At 36.5% G+C, this 25,124-nt stretch overlaps 2 protein-coding genes across 3 annotated transcripts; one reads left to right on the plus strand and one right to left on the minus strand.

Annotated features, from left to right (window-relative positions):
* Positions 1-5,633: 5,633 nt before the first annotated feature.
* On the plus strand, positions 5,634-10,686 carry LOC121254331. 2 transcript variants are annotated; one of them, XM_041154323.1, is made up of 4 exons: positions 5,634-6,014; positions 7,075-8,589; positions 9,063-9,088; positions 9,272-10,686. In XM_041154323.1, the coding sequence occupies exons 2-4, from the start codon at positions 7,128-7,130 to the stop codon at positions 10,046-10,048; spliced, it is 2,265 nt and encodes a 754-aa protein (XP_041010257.1). In that variant the 5' UTR covers positions 5,634-6,014; positions 7,075-7,127; the 3' UTR covers positions 10,049-10,686. The 2 variants fall into 2 exon arrangements, with proteins under 2 accessions (XP_041010257.1, XP_041010259.1); XM_041154325.1 differs by lacking the exon at positions 5,634-6,014 and having other exon boundaries at positions 6,029-8,589.
* Positions 10,687-11,644: 958 nt separating this feature from the next.
* LOC121256195 (glucose-1-phosphate adenylyltransferase large subunit 1-like) lies at positions 11,645-17,181 on the minus strand. The gene is made up of 15 exons (XM_041156866.1): positions 17,022-17,181; positions 16,338-16,668; positions 16,001-16,123; positions 15,682-15,852; positions 15,227-15,319; positions 14,694-14,777; positions 14,549-14,604; positions 14,221-14,314; positions 13,678-13,863; positions 13,462-13,542; positions 12,704-12,790; positions 12,522-12,626; positions 12,300-12,406; positions 12,152-12,212; positions 11,645-12,028 (listed from the first exon to the last, which is right to left on the minus strand). Exons 2-15 carry the CDS (start codon positions 16,569-16,571, stop codon positions 11,927-11,929), a joined length of 1,584 nt encoding a protein of 527 aa, XP_041012800.1. The 5' UTR covers positions 16,572-16,668; positions 17,022-17,181; the 3' UTR covers positions 11,645-11,926.
* Positions 17,182-25,124: the final 7,943 nt, after the last annotated feature.

The raw sequence follows: 25,124 nt of genomic DNA on the forward strand, positions 1-25,124 counted from the left end.
ATTTATCTATTTTTTTCCTTTACATTCTAAAATTATAAATATAATTACTATTATTATAAACCTCGAATTCTTAGTTTCTATTTACCAATCACACCATGAGCATTTTAAGAGATATAAGTCTTGGATATTTTTTTTTTTAAAAAAAAATAAATTTAAAATTTATATAAAAATATTTTTGCAAGTGTGGATTTTATTTTTTTAAAATGGAGTGCAAAACTTACACATTATATGAATATATTTAAAATTATTTTAATTTTTTTATTTGAATATTTTTATAATTAAAAAATCCACAACATTAAAATTTATAATATTAGATATGATAAAATTGACATACTGTTTATCTCGAACCGAACGGAGTTTGACTTTTGGCAAAAAAAAAAAGAACGAAGTTTGACTGCCAGTATTCCAAAACCAAATTTTGAAAGCCAATTGCTTCATAGATTGCGGGTTAAACTGAACCATAGATATTTGGGGTTAGTTTGTACTGAGAAAAGATGAGAAGGAATAATTTTAGATAAATTAAATAAAATATTATTTTTTAATATTATTATTATTTTATAATTTTAAAAAAATTATAAAGATGAGATACAAATTAAATGAAGCCCTTGGAGTGGTAAATCATAGAGGGAGGTAGTCCTTACGTATTTTTAGATACTTTTCATACCCATTCTAACTTACCAAGTAGTTGCAAAAAGTTTATATTCATTTGTAGTAATATTATGCATGGATCTGAAAAAAGTGTAAGAGAAAATTTATTTTTTAAGAAAAGTTCGCTCTTTAACGAACGGTCTATGCAAAATTTGTACACGTGAAATTTTACTAAAATCAGGTATAAGAAAACTTAAATCCATGGTGTGTATTTCTGGTCTTGATATTGCAAATTATGGGTAAAAGTCATGTCGTATAGCGAATCATATCGCTAGCTTGATGTAATAATTGTAATTGTAAACGTGCTTTGGTTTTTTTGACGAGGACAAGACGCAAGAGTTTATTCAGTGGAATATTCTTTTCATCTCATTTTGTTTATATTTAATGGAACGGACTGAGGAGAATAAAATATTTTCTTTGTTTGGTAGACGGGAAAGTACGAGGGAAAACGAGAACGGGTGAAAAAAGAAAATAAAATATACATGCTCAGAAGTCGATCATATTTTGTAATCATTTGCCAAAAACAATTACTATTTGTTCATCAATTATAAGTGATGCCACATTCGGACGTACTTTTCCACTTGCAAATCACAAATTAAGGCCACAACTGAAAAAGTTACTATTATTCTTTTTAAATAGTTAGATCTATTTTTTTAGACATAATAATTAGTATTAGAAATACTAGATCATAATATATAACGGAATAAATATTATCTCGTCAAAAATATCTTAGATTTAATGCAATTATTCCAATAATTTTCTATCGTCATTGTTCATACAAAATCATCCCGTCGATGGTGGACTGTGCTAGGCAGAAAGCCAAAGCATCACCCGCATGTTTCACAACCTAAAATACAGAGAATATAAATATACACATTTTAGAGAGAGAGATTTTTATTTGCGCTATAAGTGTCTCATCTACAAATGGGGTAAATAGCCTCTCTAGGCTGCGTTTGGATGTTGAACTGAGTTGAGTTTAGATAATAAAATATTGTTAAAATATTATTTTTTAATATTATTATTATTTTAAGATTTGAAAAAGTTGAATTGTTTATTAGATTTTGTGTTATAACTTAAAAAAATTTATAATGATGAGTTGATATGAATTTATTAACTAAACGTACCTAAATTCGGTCAGCCATCAAGGCTTATTGAGGATAAGGGAATAGGTGTCCACTATGAGTGCTCCTTTATTACAGTTAGTGTGATACCCCATATGATAAAAATAAGAGTAGGTGGTATATGAGATCTTACATTGCTTTGAAAAAATAAATTTTTGCTCTTTATAAGGTTTCAATGGAGCTTTAATTGAATCATTAACTAGTCATTTTGAAATATAGGTCATGTGGTTTGAACATTCCATTGAGGTGTTACAAATGGTATCAGAACCTATCCCAACTATAAACATGATACTTAAGCCGTGCCACCTACGACGGATTGGCCTGATGAGGGCGTCAGAAATTTAAAGAGGATAGATTTTAATACCCAATATGATAAGGATATGAGTAAATGGTGATGAGATCTTATATTACTTGGGAATTAGCAGTTATTGCTTTTTATAAATCATGTAGTATGAGCTTTCTATTAAGGCGTTACAGTTAGAATTATTAAAACAAGCGGACGAAGAGCATTGGCAATAGTTTTCTTAGAACCCTTCATCGTTCTCATGGTCCCTTGATTATTTTTCAGGTTAAATACTAATATATATATATATATATATGTTCATTTTTTAAAGGTCTCCATAGTTTTTCTAATTTCACATTGTTTGGGTTTGCATGATTTATCGATTATAAATCTAAAAATGATAAAACAGCAACCTATCACAACTTTTATATAATCACTTAATAAAACAATAATCTTTTTTCAAACTTATCTCTACTTCTACTCTAGTTTGATGTGATAAAATTTTGAATAGATATTATCATCCTAAGAAGTTGTAATTTAATTGTAGACGAGTCAGTGTCCTATCACTTTTCGTCCATTGATATTCCATCAAGTGAGATTAGAGAATTATTGCCAAATATCCTTAAAACATTTTTATATTTGACGAATTCAAAACTATCTAAAATTTGTCGCGATAACTCTAACAAATAAAAACACAAAAAGAGAGAGAGAGGCGGTAGCATCTACACATTCAGATGACATAATTTAATTTTTAATATTTAAAATAAAAAAATACTATTTATCATCCTTATACTATATATCAATATGTGATTTATTATTTTTATATATCTATTTAAACATATATATATTTACACATTAATATGTATGTATTTAAATAAAAAAATAAAAATAACAAATCATGTATTATTATGTGATATAGAAAATGATAAGCATAATTTTTTTTAAAAAAATTAAATTACAATGAATGCATTCAGGTAAAATTATTCAAAGTTAAAACCAAATGAGGTAAATAAAAGAAAAACTCATCCGTTCCTAATTGAGGGGGAGTAGAGCCTCTTAAGTGCCCTAGACACCGTTGTGGGGGGTGGTGAGGGTCCCCTAGCCCCTCCCTCCCCCTCAGCCTCTGGCCATTTTTTTTCTCTTTTATGCTTATATCACCTAAACAAGATTCACGACTTTGTCCGGGGACAGATTTTTATTTTGTTAGCCCGTCAATAAGAAAAAAATATATTTAAATTACGTTTGAATAATGAAGTATTTTTAGATATTTTGAAAATAATAATAAAAAAAAATTATTCAGAAAATAATAAAGTATCGAAGATAATATCAAACAGAAACTCCACTTGAAAAACAAATATCTTGTTTTTTTTTTATGAAGTCACGTTAATGAGTTGCTTTCTGCAAATCATTTTCATTTTAGAATGTTCATCCAGTACGGAAATGACGTGGAAAAATATCGACCAAACAATAGGAAATTTTAGGATGGGTGGTGGGGACGCCCGGTGCGTGGCGATCTTATATCCAACAAATCCAATGCGTTACGCGGTAATATCGTTTTTTTTTTTTTTTTTCGATCCAGCTCTTGCGCCCTCGGCTCGACTCGGACCAGCCGAACCCATCAGCAACCCATAGATCCGTGCATCTCGTGCGTCGGTGTCGGTGTGTGAAGCTGATTTTACTAACCAATCTAGGAAGTGTGATGAGTGAGTTTTCCACTGGAGTTTCTAAATTCAAATAAGAGTACTGGTCCCGAATTCGGGACTAAAAAGTGTTCGAATAGTGTAATTTTTTTTTATGTATTTTTTTAATTATTATAAATATTTTTTAAAAATATAAAAAATTCACAATATTATTACAAAAAATTATTTTAATCATTCGGTTAAAATAAAAAAAAAAAAAAATTATATTCGGAACATTTTTTGAGCTCCGTCTCATTCAAATAACGTTGTATTTGAAAGAGGCTCGGATCACGATATGATGATTTCCATTCCAAGTCACTTTAACATCTCGAAAATACATAAGATTAAAATATTGTATATAAGTTCTCAGCTTATAAAATGATTTGCAAACTCAACATTTATTATTGAATTTGTTGTAGTTGTAAAAATAAATTGAATTATTTGCAAATGTTATTGACACACTAAACAACGTATTTTAATCTTATATTTTTGAACAACTTATATTTTTTGGTATATTTATAAATAAATTTGTAAATAGATTTTATTTTAAATATAGATGGAATGACAAATGCGATCAATCTTAATGTAATTTATTTGTATTTATATTTTGTAGTATGTGATCGTGAATAAATTCTGGGGGTCAATGATCGGGACGAGATAACTGGGTAATTTTCCCCTTATAAGGTAAGTTTCCGTAGGTTTTGATTCTCCTATATATATACAGGACCACCATATTTTCGTGCAGTTATATGAAGGCATTTGAATTTCAGTCTTTCTTTTATCAGCAAGGAACAAAGACGATACGTGTTACAACACTCACCGCACAAAAGCTAGTCCGAAGTCATATGCTCCGATTGACCGGAGATGCAGCTTGTCTGTAACCGTAAAACCTCGGCTGGCGAAGATTTTTTTTTTTTTTTTTTTTTTTTTCCAGTGGAAAAGGTATTTGTAGCTGCTGAAAACGTGCAGACTTGAGACTTCCGGCGAATCTGGGAAGATATTATAATTTTACAGATAAGGAGGCTGACCAATACATAGCATTCTAGGCTGCGTTTGGTGCGGATTTGATGAATAATTTGAGTTGAAATAAATGTATTTAACTTTTTATAAAAAGATGAAAAAATAATAGATCTTATTAATGATTAATTTAAGATAAATTAAGATGAGTTTAACATCAAAACATAACCTAAAAGAATTCTATATTCCAATTCCCAAGACTATTCCAAGCATTCCCATTTTTTCCACCGTTAAATTATCCTATGAAATCCTTAAACAAAGCATTAAAATTTTAATGTGTAGACCATCAATGTTAGATATAAAATATTTTTTTTAAGAATAGTGAGGTTTATTATTAAAATTTAATTTTTTTCAGATGAATTTTATATTTATTCATTGAATAATTCTAAGTACAATTGTAAAATATATAAGTATCGTATAATCATTTTAAAAAAAAATAAAATTTGATTTATAATTAAAAAATTAATTTTTTTTTATGTGCAATCTCATGTTTATTTATTTATTTTTAAATAATAACATCCCATTGTGCGTAAATAGAGAAGCTACGTGAATTTTTTTTTTTAATAATATATTCTACATGATTGCATTGTACTTAATTCTACTAATGGAAAAAACTATTTTGCTTTCTGTACTTCTCAATTTGACTGTTTATCAAAAAATTTATTTTATTTTTTATTTAATGATTAGAGAAGTGATTTAAAATGTATTGAGATATTTTTTAAAATTTTTAAAATATTAAAAAAAAGAAAAAATAAAAAACGGTCAGAGTTTATTACTCTTCTATTAATACCCGTAGCATTTCTCTTTTCCTCGATATATCGACGGAGATTAAAAAAAAAAAAAAAAAATTATTTGCGCCACAAACGGCAAAAGGAAGAAAAGAAGATAGAACAGAACAATGACCAATTGGAAAAGTGCAGGTGGGCGGGTCCCTTCGCTTGACGACCTCTCGCGCTCTCTTTCTCTCTCCTCTCCTGCTTACAGCCTGATGTGTATGCGGCTGAGCAGTGCAAAGCAAAACAGATACAATCATACAAAGTGAAACTCGGCTTCAAACTCCCAGCTTCCGCTAAGCTTTCTCTTCTTCCTGTTCCTGCCTTTCCTCCTCCACTGCTAGTTAGTATTTATACTTCCAATTATCCATGTCCACAAGATTTCCATCTTCCGAACTTCAAGAACTTCCTGTTTCTGTTTCGATCTCTCGCTCTGGATCTATGGCCTCTCTTGAATCTCACACCTCTATCTTCGCTGTCTCCGTCACCCATGGTAAGTCCTTTTTATTATTTTGTAATTTTAATTATATTTAACAAAAATAGATGTCTCTTGCTTAGGCAAGAGTGTGGAAATGGAAAGTGGTTGTTTGTAAGAAACCTTCATCCTAAGAATTCACTTGGTATAAGCCTAATTTTATTGTTGGTATCATTCTCGTTATTGTTGTTCTCATTATTTGGTTAAAGCTGCTTCAACCACGCCTTGTTCCAATAAATTACTGTTTATCACAAAAAAGCATATGAGTCGAACTCCTGCAGGTTTAGACCGGTTGCCTCGTTTGGTTAGGCACAATTGAGATGAGATGTTTTGTTGAGAGTTGTATAATATTTTTTTTAATATTATTTTTATTTTGAGATTTGAAAAAGTTGAATTGTTTATTATATTTGACGTAAGAGTTTAGAAAAGTTGTAATGATTATTTGAGACGAGATGTGATAGTTTGGTTTTATGTAACCAAACCAGCCTAGTCTTCGACTTAATGGGGTAAGGTGATCTGTACCTTGAGCTCAGCAAGTTAAAACTTAACTTCGAATAAGAGAAAGGGCGAGAGGTAGAGGTTATTCAGGAGTGACCTCAGAAACTATCAAGATAAATTATATTTTTTTGCAGAAGTTAAAACTAGACAACAAAACGTTCTGTCTTCTGGGAAAATCACAAATGTAACGTACAAGTCCCTTGTACCAAAGCTTTCTAAAAACTCAAGAAGGCGTGCTATGGATGCTGCAAGTGACTAAAATACTTCGTTGTTTTACTTTGATTATTCTTGAAGTGAAGAAATTGTTGGAAATAACTAGGAGACTTTGACATCCTCGAGCTATATTTTAATGAAACAATAGGATTTTGTAATAGGTGCCCAATTTGCATTGCCACAAAACTGCCCATTATGTATTTTTGCATATCCTTCATTTCATGTGGATATTATGTGCTAGGTATATATGATTTTTTGAGCTTTAGATCATTCGTCTAACCATATTGAAGTGGCAATCACATACATGATAAAAGGTGGAGTTCCCTAAACCTTTTGTTTTTCCTTTTTGCTGAATGGTATGTACAGGTGATGATGAACTGATGAGGGATAGTTATTGATTGGGAAACATAATTAAGTGCCATGTCCGATCAAGTGACACAATCCTATCATGGTAGTGATGATGCAATGGTGGGTAAACCAGTGCGTCGTTACCAATCTGTTTGGATGGGTCACTCGATGAGAACAAGTTGTAAGTCAGCTACTCAGGCTTGCGGTAATATGTCAATTCATTATGAGTCCAAGCAAGAAGTTCATGATCCTGTGAAGCACCCTGCACTTAGTGGGCCAGAGATAGGGACAGAAATTTATGCCAAAGGATTTGCAGAAGTAGCCAAATCCAAGACAGTCGATATTATCGATGAGAGTCTGGCAGCAGGTTCGAAACGACTTAGGAGAGAAAGCTTGGGTTCCCAGCCCTTTCCCATGTTCAATCTTTCTCAAAAGAGAGAGGGTGTTGTTTTGGCTTTAAAGAAGGATGAAACCACGTGTCATGGGGGAGTACCAAGTTCTCAAAATGGCTCCAAGTCTGGACATATTACTGGTTCACTTCACAGAAGTGAGAGTCATTTACCTTCTGAATCTGCAAGGGCTCCTCCAGAAACAGGCACTCTTGAATGTCGTTTTCAATCTGGAGGCATCTCACATTACTTAGAGCAGCAGGTGAAATCTCACAAAGATCTTGATATGAACAGCCTAGCTGCTTCAACATCTCTTCATGATGATTTTACGAGGTCAAGTTTAAAAATTGTGCCACATGGATTTAACAGCAGAAGGACTCCATTGCAGCCCTTTGTGCCTAGAAAAGAAGAAATACATAAATCAAACTCCATCATGACATCCAAAGAATGTGTCCAGGATACCAATCATTGCAGCCATTCCACTATTTTGGTTCATGAGAAGAAAGTGAGCGACCTATTAGATTCCAGAACATGTGGGAAGTCATTGCTCAGGCAGAAAGACGCAACTCTGTTGCTCCACGATCCCTCTACAAGCAGTAGTAACCAGCAAGCACATTTTCTTGATAAACAGTGGCATAATATGCAAAACCATTCAGGTATGGGATTGTTCCCAAGCCAGAGCAGCCCCCCAGAGGTGACCAAATCAGAAGATTTATATCATGGATGTCATTTGCTACCAAGATTTCCATACTCTGTTCATGATGTGGAGACTATGAGAATATTCACTACCATCAACTCCATAGGAGGATCACCTAGAAGTCCTTCCAAGTTCTCCCAAACAACTCGCCATTTTATGATCACGGAAAAGACCAATGTTGCCTTATCTGATAAACATCAAATATCGAGAGAATCAACTGTATCTGCCAAATTCAAAGGAAAATATTTTGGCGAGCTTCTCAGTTTATCACCTGATTTCCGTTTCCAAGTTCAGCAAGGAGTAAAACTGCAACCTCTAGACAGCTCCACAGAAAGTGATGGCCAAGAATATGTTAAAGATGTAAATGTTTCAGTTGGATTGAAGACCGAATCATCAGCTGAAACTGATACTATGGACATGGATGCTTTACGGGAGAGCCATCTTCCTGGTATGCATACTGCTGTGGCTCTCCCTGGTATGCATACTGCTGTGTTCAATATTCTGGATTTGATTCAATGGCATTGTACTGAGTTTTATGGATAGAAAACTAGGTTCTACATCATTACACTAAGGCCTTGTTTGTTTTCACAAATCAGATGAGTTGAGATAAAAGTTGAAAGTTGAATAAAATATTGTTAGAATATATTTTTTTAATATTATTTTTGTTTTGAGATTTGAAAAAGTTGAATTATTTATTTAATTTGTGTGAGAATTTGGAAAAATTGTAATAATTAGATGAGACGAAAAGTTTTGTGAAAGTGAATGAGGCCTAAGAATAAGATGCTTTTTATTGTGTGGTGGACGAGAATATTTATGGTCTTGCTGTAGTTTATTTTTGCTCTATAGGCATTGTGCTTAATTTGCATGTGTATTGTTAAGCTTTCTCGTTCACTGGCTGATAGTGCTGCCTGTTTGCTGCAGGTCTTGCTTCATCCCCATCTGATAAGGTAACTCTTGATCTTTTTAGGTTGTGTCCTATTAGTAGTTGTCTTATTGACTAGACCATGTGTCTGTTTATCTTCCAAGTAAATTGGGCTTGAAGTAGTCATCCTGTACAAGAATGATTCTGTGCTAGTATTTAAGCTTTCTGTGTGCTATACTAAAGCAATCACAAAAATTGAGTTTTGAAGGGCCTCAAGGGGAAGTCACCAACATCTCGAGCTGCAGATGCTTCAGCTAGAGAAGAAATGAGGAGCATACCCGTGACCAGGGAGTTATGTGATATAAATCAAGCACTTCCCGATCTTCCTGCTTTGGCAAGCCCAGTGGATTGCAGGGAGACTAGCCCATCAAGAACCAAGAGTTTGGACGTCGAACACCTCCTCCTCTCACATGTTGAGCAGCCTGGGATTTCCAAATCTAGTGATTGTCCTGATGGCCATCTGGGACCTGAGCCAAGCAGCAGGTGGGTCAAACGACTCAAGCTGAGTTCTTGTAGCTCTGCTCATGGTACCAAGAGCTCAAAATTGGAAGAAGCCTCTTCCCATGAAAAAGTCAAAAAGTTCTTCAGCAAAGTTTTGAAATGTGGCACAACCAGTTCGGATCCTACCATGGGTAGATGCCATGGAAAAGAGCAGATGGCATTAGATCAAAATGCAATCTTTCTTAGGAATGGTCATCCTTCTACTGTTGATTCAGTGAAGAAAAGTCAACATGTAACTCTTTCAAATCCTTGGATTCGGCGGTGGTGTCATAATTCGGCTACTTCTCCCCGAAAGACACCCAAATCTGTGGTGGTTTGTCAGCCACAGTGTTCAAAGGCAACATTAGATGATTTTCAAAAGAAGCAATTTCCAAGCGTTGCTGCTATGGCTCTGATGGGGAAGGCTATGCGTGGTTTCCGTTCATGTGAGTTTAGGAAAAGAGGGTCTCTCATTGTTTGGAATTCCAAAGGGGTCTTGAGATAACGGTGCCCAGAGTAATATGGGTTCGTTTAAGAGTAAGCAAAGATTAAAAAAGAGGTCCAATGGAGTAGTGCCCGTTTAAGTTGTTGAGAAAGGGAAGCAAAGCTTTGGCCATGCATTTCAATCGGATCAGAGGGAAGATATATGGAGTAGTTTTTTTTTTTTTTTTTTTTTTTTTTCATTTCCTCTGCTGATTGTGAGTTATCTGTTGTTTTTCATCTCTCTCTAGAAGAATAGGTTTTCTTGACGTGCAGTGGGAGGAACTCCAAAGAGGATTTGTTCCTTGAACATGGCAACGCGTCTGGGAGGATAAGAGGCGCAGCCAGAATAATGTCATGATGACTTCAAAAGTATCTGCCATGCTGCTGATGTGGCCTCCTCTTCCTCCCAGAATAATCACAGTGAGACCTGAGTACGGCCAAGGAACCAAGCACTTAATTTATAGAAAAGAAACCGACACAAAGACAAACGCATATGTATGAGACATTACAGAGAGGGAGCTTAAAATTCTGTTTCGAGTATCCTGTGTTTGTACATTATTTACTTTTGCTGTGTTATTTCTCGAGCTTTTACTGTGTTTTTTCCTGATGGTATGTATCCTTTGAATGATTGCAATTTGTGAGAGAATACTCCAAACTTTATTGCAATGTGGTTGGGAAGTGGACAGGAGTCAGATGCATGTGGTATTTTTGAGCTACCGTTTTTCGTTAGGCTGAAAAGACCTCATCTGGAAACCAAAGTGTGGCACATGAAACAAGCAGAAATTTCCCTTTCCATGCTCTCTTGAATGATGATGCATTCATTCTCTTCTCTACAGGTCCGAAAATCTTCTGGGGGAAAGCTTCAGTGTCTTAAAATATCCGCAATGGCACACCAAACACATCATTATCGTACATCTATATGGCATCCCTAAAAAGTATCCGCAGTTTTTAATCCAGGAGCTTATAATAAAAGAGAAAAACAAGTAAAGAAAAACTGAAAAATAATTATCATAGTCGGTATGGTTTTTTTCTCACAAAAAAAAAAAAGTTGAAAGAGAAAAATTAATATGAGTTCTGTAACATACAATGACTTTTGCGTATTTTTTGTGCATTTTACTGATGTGATTGGTCAAAGAATTATATTATATTAAAAAAATGACGCAATCAATCACTTTAGTAGAGTGCGTAAGGAGTACTAAAAAATGACTACATAGAAATTTTGAAATAATATTTCTAGTGCTTATTAATAATATTGATCGACCTACCGGATGAATTTTTTGATGCCAGGAACAGGAATGTAGCTGATGGGGGTGTGATCAGGAAAGCGTCGTAAGGAAGCCGCCGAGATCAACTTTGCTGATTTTTATCATGAAGGTTTTAGGTCGGAAAAGGAGGGTCTCTTTCTGCTCCGCCGTCCAAGTATCCGATTGATTTGGATTGGATTATGTTTAATTGAGACCAGAAGACATAAATTTAATGTTGTTAATTTATATTTTAACTCTCTTTTACTTCATAATAAATGGATCCAATACATAAACCTTCTAATCCGGATAAATAAAGAGATCATCTTTTATAGTTATATATTTTTCATGTATTAACATAGAAAATTTGATAGTGGTACGAGTAAACTCATCAATACCATTATTCCTGATCAGTATGGATACAGAGCGTCTGTCTGGCTTTGATGAAAACCCAATAAAAAGGAAGAAGGCAGCCACCTGCCCACCCAGACAACCAGCCAGCGTTCTGCTTTATTTATTTACTTCTTGCATCTGCCAACTCTTACAGGCTAATAAGCTAATCCTTTTTTAAGATGCAGTAAGAAAGCTGCTGTTGTTTGCTTCTTTCCTTGATAATGAGGCACCCATCCAGTCTCTGAAAGAAAGTACTTGAGATCCATTTATATAACTGAGCCATCTTCTATTTTCGCCTTCTCCAGGATAACGGTGATTCCTGACCGAATGTAAAATCCATCTTCTGGCCTATCGGCTTCTTGAACACCCTGCAATGATAACATTCAGACAGGATATAAAGATGAACACTTTACTTCGATCAGAAGTTCTATGCGCTAAAAAAGTTCGTTGAGAAGGAAAAATGCAGGGCTGAGCATGAGTGGTATGCTTACATCTTTATTCATGATGAGAACTCCTTTCCCAATCTTTGCGTTCTTGTCGATTATGCAGTTCCTTTCAAGGAAAAAATGAACATTGTCAGCATTGAACTTTCTAATATTAAATCTGGATTTAATAATTCTCGGTTTCAAGGCCAGTTACCTAATTTTTGTATTCTGTCCAACCCCTATTGGGACCTTCCCCTCTGCCAAGAGAGAGGCAATTTCAGATTCAGTTTGGTAATAGTCCGCACCCATCATCACGGTATCCTGTAAATGGAAAATTGCCACTCAACTAAGTTCTTGAAGCAACCAAAACAAAGCGCTCTAGTCTACTGGGTTCTTTGTGTTTGAGGATTAAAATGCAGAAAACGTGATAGATTACTTTGAGCTCAACACCATAATCTATTCTTGAGCGTTCACCGACTATTGAATGTTCAACTCTGCATTCTCTCAAGAAACATCCATGTGAGATTATTGCATCCACAATCTGCAAAACCCAATTGAAGCATGAAAGGCAAGTAACTCAATGAAGCAAGTGACAAGAGCCAAAGTCTGTCAGCATACCCGACAATTGTCAATCTTTGTTGGTGGTAAGAATAAAGGAGATGTGTAGAAGGGTGTCTTGGGGTCATAAAATTCGAAACTTGGAGACTGCAAAAATGAGATGGTCACTGCATATATGTTGATTTCATAACAAGGAAATAAGCCAATTATATAAGTTTCATACAATGGAAGGTCTGGTATGCCCAAAGAAAATATTCTAGAAGGCACTGGACGTGCTACTGGACGTGCCTCTCCACAACCGAATAGTGTGGTCTCTGTTAGTTACTAAACTCAAATGAAATTTGCCTCAAATGTATTGACAAATGAACTATTGGTTATGTGTATTGAGTTGTATAAATATGGCCTCTGGCCTTTTGAAACAGTATGTAGAAAAACAATATATTCAGAAATTCTAAGTCTTCTGTGGCATTCTCTCGAGCACTTACTGTGCTTTCTCGAGTTATATTACTTATAAAAGAAACATCAAAGCCTTCAACGTGTTACAGGCAGAACCTCACCCTATTTGACAAAAAAGGTATAAATAGATCGAGCAAAGCAGGGTATAAACAGGAGGGTCTATTTCACAGAAAGATATAAGACTTGGATTTGTTTAGATGGTAAGTCATACAATGTGTCCAAAACCCAAAACCTCACCCTCCCCTTTCTTATGGAGGGAGGAAATACGTTTGAGTTAGAGCTCAACGAAAACGAATGTGAATCAAGTGGAACTCCGGGAATATCAGATTCAAAGATATTAATCTTAAAAATATTAAACAAACCTCCTCAGTAAGGGCCAAATTAGCATCAAAGAAGGACTTTATGGTTCCAATATCTTCCCAATAATCTCTAAATATGAAAGACTGTCAAAAAAGAGAAATATGTCACAGTCGAGCCTTACTGAAAAAAAAAAAAAAAAAAACACCCTTCAGCAATAACAGAGGTGTTTTTCAAACTTTGAAGATATTTTTTCACGAACTTTAAAAGCTCTCTCTTACTTGGACATTTTGCTCCTTCACAGCTGCTGGAATGATTTCAGATCCAAAGTCATTTGCTGTAGGATATCTCCACCTCAAAAGCTTCAGTAAAATATCCGTCTTAAAGACGTATACTCCCATTGAAGCAATATATGGGGCTTTCACAGCATCTTGCGGGGACAACCCCAGAAGACGAGTGTCCACTTGCTGCATAGATGCAAGTAAATTTTTGTATTTGTTAGCAACATGGGAGTTCATTTACTGTCTAAAAGTACATGCATGGGTAAAAGCAGATACCAACAATGTGGGAAACATGCTTAAAATCTTCAGGATAGATCATTCTAATGTCTGCAGTTAGCTTACAAAAGGCTCAAAGCAAGAGAAATTTGGAAACGTTTTGAGCTTCATTGGGGCAAAATCATTGGCATATGAGATTTAAATCTTTCCTCAAGTGTGATCGAATCTAGTAATTGTCCAGAGTATCAGGCTAAAAAGAGAAACAAAAAATCTTTTGGATAGGAAGAATAAAATCAATTCTTAGCATTGGATTCACTTAGTGCTTACCATTGCTTTCAGGTCAGCTCCCCTTGGTTTTTCAGCAAAATGCACAATACGGCCTCTGCTGTCTATCTTCACCAATCCATAGTCTGATGCACGGCTGAAAAGTGCTAAATCTATTTTAGATGAAATTAAGTTCATAAAACAGAGGAAAATCTTTTTCTTCTTGTTCTCTTTTTTTTTTTTTCTCCTATGAGAGGAGAAAGCTTTTCCTACTTTATTAGCAGAAGAAATTGTTGTGTTAGTACACACACAATTAAAGATCACTAGATGATCAGAGCAAATCAACCCACAAAAAAAATTTAAAGGACGAAAAAAATAAGAGTGAACAAACCTGTCACCCACCACTGCACATGATATCGTAATATCAGCATTTCGCTCGACATGGCTCTGTTGATTCATTGAATATAGATAAACCAAGTTTTTTAAAGACGGGAAAAATCAAATGAGTGGATCTTATTATATAACTTATTGTATACCTGCAATAAGTCCGTATAATCCATTCGGTACAGATGATCCCCACACAAGATCAATATATTCTCGATGTTTCTATTCTTGGCATCCTACAATAATCAATGTAATATATTCTAGATTCCACTTCAAGAGTTCAAATTCAAAGGAATGAAAATTAAAAAGAAAATATACTTTACTCCTAAAACTCATTGTTATTTGCAATTTAACCACCAAATTATTAAGTTGTCACTTTGTCTTCAGTTTGAAACATAAGCTACAATTAATTCTCCCATTAAGATCTAACCATTGGATGGATGAAAATATCTGGTGACCAGTGCAGCACACTTTAGCAGTTGAATCTGTTAAAATGGGGCAAATTTCCATAAGCAGTTGTTTGGGGAAAGATGACAATTTTAATAGTTTGGTGGTTATATTGCAAAAAGAATAATAGTTTGCAAGAGATAAAGCATAGTTTTTCTTAAAAATGTAGGTGAAAGGTCCATCTATTTATATCTGGGTTTGCTTTGGTTATACCACGAACAAAAAGTTCCACACCCACCTCAAATACCCACAAAAATTGCCTCACAGCATCAGCTGTTCCCTGGAACCACTTCATTCCTGCTTCCCCAGGTGTCTGAGTGGCTGCCAGAACCTATTTGCCAAGTGGGAACATTTTAAGTCACCAAAAATCAAGGATATTGCAAAATTATTACCAAAGAACACATATATTGGTTTGTCCATTCATTTATAACATAGAAAATTGTGATATTTTTCCTTCTCTTGATAACCAAATACTGTATATAGCATTAATTAAAACATGAGGCTTCCCTAAAGACTTATCTGCCAATGATGCAGATTTTATTCTGCAATACTTGGTAAATAGTTATCAGGAGATAAATCAGTCAAACCTAAGTTGTTTTCCCTTGTACAAGTGCGAACTTATTCATGTTGCTTTAAGTACCAATGAATCTATGAAATATCTGACATCAAAATAATTTCTGCTGGGTTCTATACCTCCACAAATCCATTCCCAAAGTTAATACCATTTCCAAAATAGGTGCGAGAAATGTGTCGATTGAGGGAGGCAGAGTTAAACTGAGTGAGTACACAAATCTTGTCTACGCCACTGTTGATACAATTGCTCATAGGTATGTCTATAAGCCTATAGCACCCCCCCACAGGAACCTGCAGATCATACCAACTCATCACGTAAGAATAGCTAACTAACTGGACATTTAAAAAAGGTTAAGCCGCTCTTCTTCAACCACTAAATTAATTTACAAGCAATTAAATTAATCAAATATACATCTGTAGCTATTTTCTTACGACTTACAGCAGGTGTCGCTGCTCTGTTGGTAAGAGGAAAGAGTTGAGTCCCTGCGCCTCCTCCTAATATGATCGAAGCCACATTTTTTGGGTCTGCTTTTCGTCTATGATAGTGTGGTGCTTCTATGGTCTGAGATCACACCCAATATTAATAATGATAGCATTCATAAAACTACCCCATCAAATTGAAATTACAGAGACGATGGATCTAAATTTACAATTTCAATGGATATACACAATGACTAAGATCACACGATGTTTCCAAGTATTTAACAGAGGTGAATAGAAAGAAAATGATACGGTTTCATGCATTTGAAATAGATCAAAGATTGAAATTAACTTACCACAGCCTCTTGGGCATTATTGGAAGTAATTACAGCAAAAGCAACACCAGGTTTGAGCTTCGTGACCTTCTTCTCATTTCTCAAACTTTTCGCCATCTGATTAGCCCATACATTATTACTCAGGCTCCCTGTGATCCTCTCCCCCAAAAGCCCATTATTTCCATGACTGAGACTACCTTTGATTGCTTTTGCCATATAGGTATTGGGTTTCAAGGTCAAACAGCAAGAATCCATTACAGTTGCCCAAGACTACACCCAGAAAATCAGCAACCCCCGATTGTAATGGATGATATATGAATGATACTCCCACAAAATACTGAAACCCAAATCCCTGAAAGTATAACTCTTTAAAACGATGGGTCGAGTAGAAGTAAAACTTTGAACTTTAAGTAAAGTATAGATCACATAAAGGTACCAGGAAGACACTAGTGCCAGACATTCAAAGTTACACTACGAATAAGACTTCTATAAAGAAAAAGCATAAACTAAGCAACCTCAGGGTGAAGTTTCGGAAACAAAGATCAATCTAAATCTGGGAAGTACATGAGAATGCCAAGGAAATTCTTAGCATCCAGACCAAGTTAAGTTCCTAAGAAACATCAATTCCAAGTATCCAGAAAGTGAAAACAAGTTTGACAGTAAAAAAGAAAAGGAAGAACAAAATCCAAGTTGAAGAAAGGCGACCTGAAGTTCAAAACCGCCAAAACTGCGATAGCTGAGCGTGATCAGCGAGCTATAGGATCCTGAAAGTAGGAGTACGACCCAGCTTGAGAGGTAGTGAAATGCGTGAATAATGGTGGCTTGAATGCCCTCCCTAGAAATCTTGCAATTTCGGTGCGTGTATATATCATATATATACTTACAAAAAAAAAAATGACCTTGACAAAAATTAATGTAGGCTTGCCACAATGAACCATGCCATTGGGCATTGAGTTGAGCGGCTGAGCCCACTGCCTGCCACAGTCCAAGTTTCCAGGTTCCTTCTTGCACTCGGAGCAGCTATTATCAACACCTGTCCCTTTCATGCCAAAGTCGCAAGAAAACAAAATAACACGAAAGCATGTTGCACCCATCCCGAAATCTGAGGTTGTTTTCTCTGCCTGGAAATTACTGTTTAGAATAAGTTGCACAGTATGGAGAAATTTTCTTACTACTCTCCGAGCAGTTCTAATGTCTCATTTGACAACCGGGATTAGAAATTTCCTACAACTTGACATGTTGCCAGTTGAATGATAATGACTTTACTGATCTTCAAAGGTATGATTATTGATGATATAGTTTTGCTGGTATTCAGAATCTAAATTCGTAAGGTTATCCAGAGGATAGGATACACAGATAGAGATCACTAATACCAGACTTAAAATCTCATGCAAATCTTAATTAGTTCGTGATGAGGCTGACTGAATTCCAATAGTTTCCAGACTAGTACAGTTATGTTCCAAACGGGAAAAGGAACTGGACTATCTCTGTTCATGTCATGGACAAATAAAGAGTAATGTTCACTTCAAACATAATAATGCTCCGGTACCCCATTGTTGAGGCTTCAGTCATGACACTAGCCCGTTGCCCAGAGATATTATTCTTTCTCATTTTCAACAGTGATAGCCACTTCTAGCTTTATGCCACGAGAATATTACCAGAGTTTTTAGATGCCATTGCCAAAGAAATTGCTTTACAGCAATGCCAGTTTTAGAAATACAGTCAATACACCAAAAAAGTTGCCGAAGAAATTGCTTTACAGCAATGCCAATTTTAGAAATACAGTCAATACTGTTGGGAATAAGTGTAGCTAGGACTAACGCGAAGTATAGTAGCGGAACTAAAACGAAAGAAATTGATGACAATCACACAGAATGAACACCAAGAATTAAGTGGTTCGACTCAAAACGAGCCTACGTCCACTGGTGGGGTCGGTATCGAAGATTTCACTATCAACAGAGATGGAGTACAAATCAATACAACAAAACTTCACAAGGAAGTTATCTCTCAAAACTCTCTCTAGACTTCTCTCTCAAGAAAACACTAAAACAAATAACAAATGAATTCTGAAGTCTTAAAATCAAATGAGAGGCGCCGTTTGATATTTATAAGAAAAGTGAGAATTCACTTTTGTGAACATTGGCTCGAGCGAACGTTGAGCGAGTGTCGAGCGAACGTAGATATTCTGCACTTCGCTCAAGCCAACAGTTGTGCGAGAGTCGAGCGAAGCTCTCTGCCTGAACTCGCTCGAGCTGGGTGTCGAGCGAAGCTCTCTGACTTGGATATTGCTCGAGCTGAATGTCGAGCGATACTTGAGCGAAGCTCTCTGTCTGAATTCGCTCGAGCTGAATGTCGAGCGAATGTCGAGTGAAGCTCTCTGTCTGAATTCGCTCGAGCTGAATGTCGAGCGAATGTTGAGCGAAGCTCTCTGTCTTACTTCGCTCGAGCTGAGTGAACCTCCGCTCGAGCGAACCTACGACACTTGCACTGTTCAATCAGAATTCAAGCCACCTCATAACAAATCTCCACCTTGGCTTGAACTCTGCCAAAACACAAAAAACCTCCGACCACAAAACCAATCCCCACCACCAAATCCCTTATGGGAATAACAAAATGCGAACATCAATCAAGTCCAAACAATGTTTGAACTTGTATACTGCAACTGGCTTAGTCATCATATCTGCTGGATTCTCTGTAGTAGCAATCTTCAGAATCTGTATAGCACCCTCTATAACAATCTCTCTGAGAAAATGGTACCTGACATCAATGTGCTTCGTTCTTTCATGATACATTTGATTTTTGGTCAAATGTATTGCACTCTGACTGTCACAGAATACTGAGATCCCATCTTGTTGTAAACCCAAATCATTGACCAAGCCTTTCAACCAAATGGCCTCCTTAACAGCCTTTGCTGCTGCCATGTACTCTGCCTCGGTAGTTGATAAAGCAACAGTGGATTGCAGTGTTGCTTTCCAACTGATAGCTGACCCACACAGAGTGAAAACATAACCTGTCAATGATCTTCTTTTATCTAAGTCTCCAGCATAATCTGAATCAACAAAACCAGTAACTTTGGAACTGAGATCAACATCTCTATCAAATATTAACCCAAAGTTCAGGGTTCCCCTCAGATACCTGAGTATCCATTTCACAGCCTGCCAATGAGTCTTACCTGGGTTAGCCATATACCTGCTAACTACGCTCACTGCCTGTGAAATGTCTGGGCGGGTGCAAACCATTGCATACATGATGCTGCCAACTGCACTTGAATAAGGAACACTAGCCATAAACTGTTCCTCTTTAGTTGTCTGAGGAGATAGGCAAGCTGAAAGCTTAAAGTGCGTAGCAAGTGGTGTACTTACTGGTTTGGAATCAAACATCCCAAATCTCTGAAGCACTTTCTCAATGTACTTTCCCTGGGACAAGTACAACTTTCCAGCTTTCCTATCTCTGAAGATTTCCATTCCCAAAATCTTCTTTGCAACACCTAAGTCTTTCATTTCAAACTCATTTCTGAGTTGGGTCTTTAACAACCCTATGTCAGATATGCTTCTAGCAGCAATAAGCATATCATCAACATATAATAGCAAATAAATGAAAGACTTATCAGATAATTCCTTATGATAAACACAACTATCATAGTTACTTCTCAAATAACCATGATCAATCATAAATGAATTAAACCGCTTATACCATTGCCTTGGCGACTGCTTCAAACCATATAAAGACTTCTTCAATCTGCACACATGATCTTCCTTGTTTTCAACAATGAATCCCTCTGGCTGATGCATGTAAATGGTCTCTTCAAGTTCACCATGTAAGAACGCTGTTTTAACATCGAGTTGCTGTAGCTCTAAGTCATACAATGCTACTAAAACTAGTAGCAATCTGATCAAACTGTGTTTCACCACTGGAGAGAAGACTTCAGTGAAGTCGATGCCTTCTCTCTGACTGAAGCCCTTAGCAACTAAGCGTGCCTTGTACCTTGCATCTGTATCACCCTGGATTCCCTCTTTTCTTTTGAAAACCTATTTGCAGCCAACAGTCTTTACCTTCTTTGGCAACAGAACCAAATCCCATGTTTGGTTTTTGTGAAGAGACTCAATCTCTTCAGTCATAGCTGCGCACCACTGTGCAGATTCTACGCTCTTGACAGCTTCTGAATAACTGGAAGGTTCCTGACCAACTATATTCTCTGCCGTAGTAAGAGCATACATAACCATATCTGCATGAGCATACCTCTGAGGTGGTCTAATCTGCCTCCTCTGTCTACCAGTCGCTATACTGTAGTCTTGCTCACCTTGTGCGCCGTTACTTGAATCAGAATCATGCTCATCTTCAAAAGCATGATCTTGGGCGCCGTTGGGCAGCCCTTGTGATGCTTCCACCTGAAACTCCACCTGCTTTCTAACATCCTGTTCTTGTCCTGTAGACTCAGAATTCTCCTTCCTCGGACTAAGCATGGACTTTTTATCAAAAGTGACATCCCTACTGATTACAAACTTAGGTGATTTAGGATCAGTACACCACAACCTAAATCCCTTCACTCCACTGGCATATCCAATGAATATGCCCTTCTTTGCCCTTGGCTCAAGTTTTCCATCATTAACATGGAAATATGCAGGACAACCAAAAATTTTCAAATTTGAATAATCAGTAGGAGTATCAGACCATACCTCATTCGGAGTCTTCAAACCAATCGCTGTGGCTGGAGAGCGATTGACCAAGTAACAAGCCGTGTTGATTGCTTCGGCCCAGAAATCCTTAGCCAAGCCTGCATTAGAAAGCATGCTGCGAGCTCTCTCCAAAAGGGTCCTGTTCATCCGTTCAGCTACCCCGTTTTGCTGTGGAGTATGTCTAACTGTACGATGTCTGGCAATACCCTCATTTCTGCAGAATTCATCAAACTCACCTCCGCAGAACTCCATACCATTGTCAGTGCGAAGTCGCTTGATTTTCTTGCCCGTCTGATTTTCAATCAAAGCTTTACACTGTTTGAAGTTGACAAATACATCACTCTTCTGCTTCAAAAAGTAGACCCAAACCTTCCGAGAGAAATCATCAATGAACGTAAGTAAGTATTGAGCTCCACCTTTTGACGGGACGGAAGATGGGCCGCAAAGATCAGAATGAATGTAGTCCACAGAACTTTTGGTTCTGTGAATCCCTGTAGAGAACTGAACCCTGCACTGTTTGCCAAACACACAGTGCTCACAAAAATCCAGTTTCTCTATCTTCTGATTACATAACAAACCCTGCTTACTCAGAATTGACATTCCCTTTTCACTCATATGACCCAAACACATATGCCACAAACGAGTGACATCTGAATCTGGATCATCTGACACTGACACTGCAGCTGCACCTGTCACTGTAGAGCCCTGAAGGAAATAAAGACCATTTGCCTTATCTCCTTTCATCACAACCATAGAGCCCTTACTGACTCTGATAGCTCCACCTTCACCAGTGTACTTATAGTCCAGAGAATCAAGAGTACCAAAAGAAATGAGATTCTTTTTCAACTCTGGAATATGTCGAACATTAGACAATGTCCGGACAATTCCATCAAACATCTTGATTCTGACTGAACCAATTCCAGCAATTTTACAACCCATATCATTCCCTAACAAAACAGAACCTCCGTTGACTGATTCATAGTTAGTGAACCAGTCCCTCTTGGGACACATATGAAAAGTGCAAGCTGAGTCCAAGACCCACTTGTCACTAAAGCGACTATTGGAGTCGCTTATTACTAGAACAAGATCTAGGTCGTTAGACCTATCATCAGCAACACTAACGGCATTAGATGAACTAGTGCCGTCCTCCCTGTTTTTCAATTTTGGACACTCGTTCTTGTAGTGACCAAACTTATGGCAGTAATGACATTTGACGTTTTTCTTACTAAACGTTGTTTGTGAACTGCCCCTGGATTTCCCCTTATTCTTTTCTGAACCCCTGTCATTCGATCTACCCCTGCTTGAGGACCCCTTAACAAACAAGCCACTAGCTTGTTCATTAGTATTCTTCACACTCAATTTATTCCTCAACTTCTTAGAATTCAAAGCAGACTTTACATCTACCAAGGAAATTGTATTTCTACCATACAACATGGAATTTACAAAGTTCTCAAAAGATGTGGGTAATGAACATAAAATAATTAACGCTTGATCTTCTTCTTCAAGCTTAATATCTATGTTCCTCAGATCCATAATGATTTTATTAAATTCATCTAGGTGTTCAGAAATAAGAGTACCTTCCTTCATTTTGAGAGTGTATAACCGTTGTTTCAAATACAACCGGTTAGTGAGAGATCTCTTCATGTACAGATTCTCAAGTGCCGACCAGAGACCAGTTGCAGTCTCCTCATCAGCAACCTCTCTTAAAACTCCATCAGATAGTGACAAAAGAATAGTACTGTGTACCTTTTCTTCTTCTTCTTTCGAAGGAGCCGGAGAATCTTCAGATACCGAGACTTCTAATACTTTTGACAAGCCCTGTTGTCGCAGTAAAGCCTTCATCTTGATGCGCCATAGACTGAAACTGTTCTGACTGTCAAATTTCTCCACTTCGAACTTAGCCATAGCCATCCCTCCAGATCCTGAGCCAAGCTCTGATACTAGTTTGTTGGGAATAAGTGTAGCTAGGACTAACGCGAAGTATAGTAGCGGAACTAAAACGAAAGAAATTGATGACAATCACACAGAATGAACACCAAGAATTAAGTGGTTCGACTCAAAACGAGCCTACGTCCACTGGTGGGGTCGGTATCGAAGATTTCACTATCAACAGAGATGGAGTACAAATCAATACAACAAAACTTCACAAGGAAGTTATCTCTCAAAACTCTCTCTAGACTTCTCTCTCAAGAAAACACTAAAACAAATAACAAATGAATTCTGAAGTCTTAAAATCAAATGAGAGGCGCCGTTTGATATTTATAAGAAAAGTAAGAATTCACTTTTGTGAACATTGGCTCGAGCGAACGTCGAGCGAGTGTCGAGCGAACGTAGATATTCTGCACTTCGCTCAAGCCAACAGTTGTGCGAGAGTCGAGCGAAGCTCTCTGCCTGAACTCGCTCGAGCTGGGTGTCGAGCGAGTGTCGAGCGAAGCTCTCTGACTTGGATATTGCTCGAGCTGAATGTCGAGCGATACTTGAGCGAAACTCTCTGTCTGAATTCGCTCGAGCTGAATGTCGAGCGGCTCGAGCGAATGTCGAGCGAAGCTCTCTGTCTGAATTCGCTCGAGCTGAATGTCGAGCGAATGTTGAGCGAAGCTCTCTGTCTTACTTCGCTCGAGCTGAGTGAACCTCCGCTCGAGCGAACCTACGACACTTGTACTGTTCAATCAAAATTCAAGCTACCTCATAACAAATACACCAAAAAAGTTGTTGGGCATGTTTAAGACCGAGACAACTGATATCAGCTCCCATAAACGAACAGACGGGATAGTCGATAGTAATAGGCCTGAAAACCATCCGGAGGCATGATCCTTGGCGGGACCCAGAAGCAGACATTTGAGTCCACACCACACAGAAGTACGTAAAAAATGATAGAGATAAAGTGAAAGGGATGGATGGCAAATTGTGATTTGGTGGTTTGCTGATCTGTGATGGCAGGGGCTTAACATCTGGGAAAACATCCATACCATATAATTTTTCTGACTTCGACCCAAGTTAGTACTTTAGTTCTTGGCTCTCTCTTCACCGTAAACGTGTCCTTTACGTGACACCACCATGACATTAAATTAAGTTATACTATATAAAAATATATATATTAATGTGATTATAAAAGAACTAAAACATTAATATATATATATATAATAATAATAAAGATGGAAGACTTTGCAATAATGATATGCTGAGTATGCCAATAAGTAAAATTGTAAATAAGAAATATAAATTCCCTAGACTTATCTGGCCGATTCATCAGGAGTGGGCCCATATAGATGTGGATTTATGAAGTGGGAAAAAAACAAGGGCAAGAGTTTGAGTTTCTATCATAGGGATAGGGGTCCTTTGTTGATTGGTACCACCTAAAGATGACGGTGCAAACAAGTAGTAGTAGTAGTAGTGCACGATAATATTGATAAATACCAATTATTAGGTGACAAAAAGCTTCACATGGCTTGCTATTAAATTAAATTATGAACCACAAAAATCACTCCTTTTGAGATACAATCAAGAACTTGTGGATCTTTTCATTTTCTTAGGTCAAAAGTGGCCGCAGATTACGTGCATTTTTCCTTATTGGTCCATGCCGATGACACTGTGGAAGACAAAACTTCATTAGCCTTAAAATAGAACCCATAACGTGTCATTGGTACAATGTCAAGAAGCTTTAACGGGGAAAAAAATAGCTTCATCCAATGTCATTTTTCACGAGAATAAGTTTATTTTATTTTATTTTTATAGACTTTTATCGTTTCGTAGTGAATTTAAAAAGTTTTCAGAGAAAAAAAAATACTCTATTCTCCCCATCGGTCAAAAATATCAGAGCTCATATGGACAGAAAGAAGATGTTTGAAACCCAAAGATAAAGAACAAGTTCTACTTTTTGAAATGACCCAAATACGAAATCCATCTATTGTTTATGATTATGGGCCTCAAATTTATAATTTCTTTGTTCCTATGAAAGGCCCACCAATAAATAATTCAGAAGTTAATAATTATTTGAACAAAAGAATTCAAAAATAATTGAGATGAGTTGAGTTCTTTATAACTAGTAGTGAGTTGAGATGATGAAGTGAGTTTTATAAGACCTACTAAGATGAGTTTAGATGTGTTTAGCTGTTAAAATAAGTTTAAATGT

This window comes from Juglans microcarpa x Juglans regia, chromosome 3D (genome assembly GCF_004785595.1).
Source record: "Juglans microcarpa x Juglans regia isolate MS1-56 chromosome 3D, Jm3101_v1.0, whole genome shotgun sequence".
Lineage (NCBI taxonomy): Eukaryota > Viridiplantae > Streptophyta > Magnoliopsida > Fagales > Juglandaceae > Juglans > Juglans microcarpa x Juglans regia.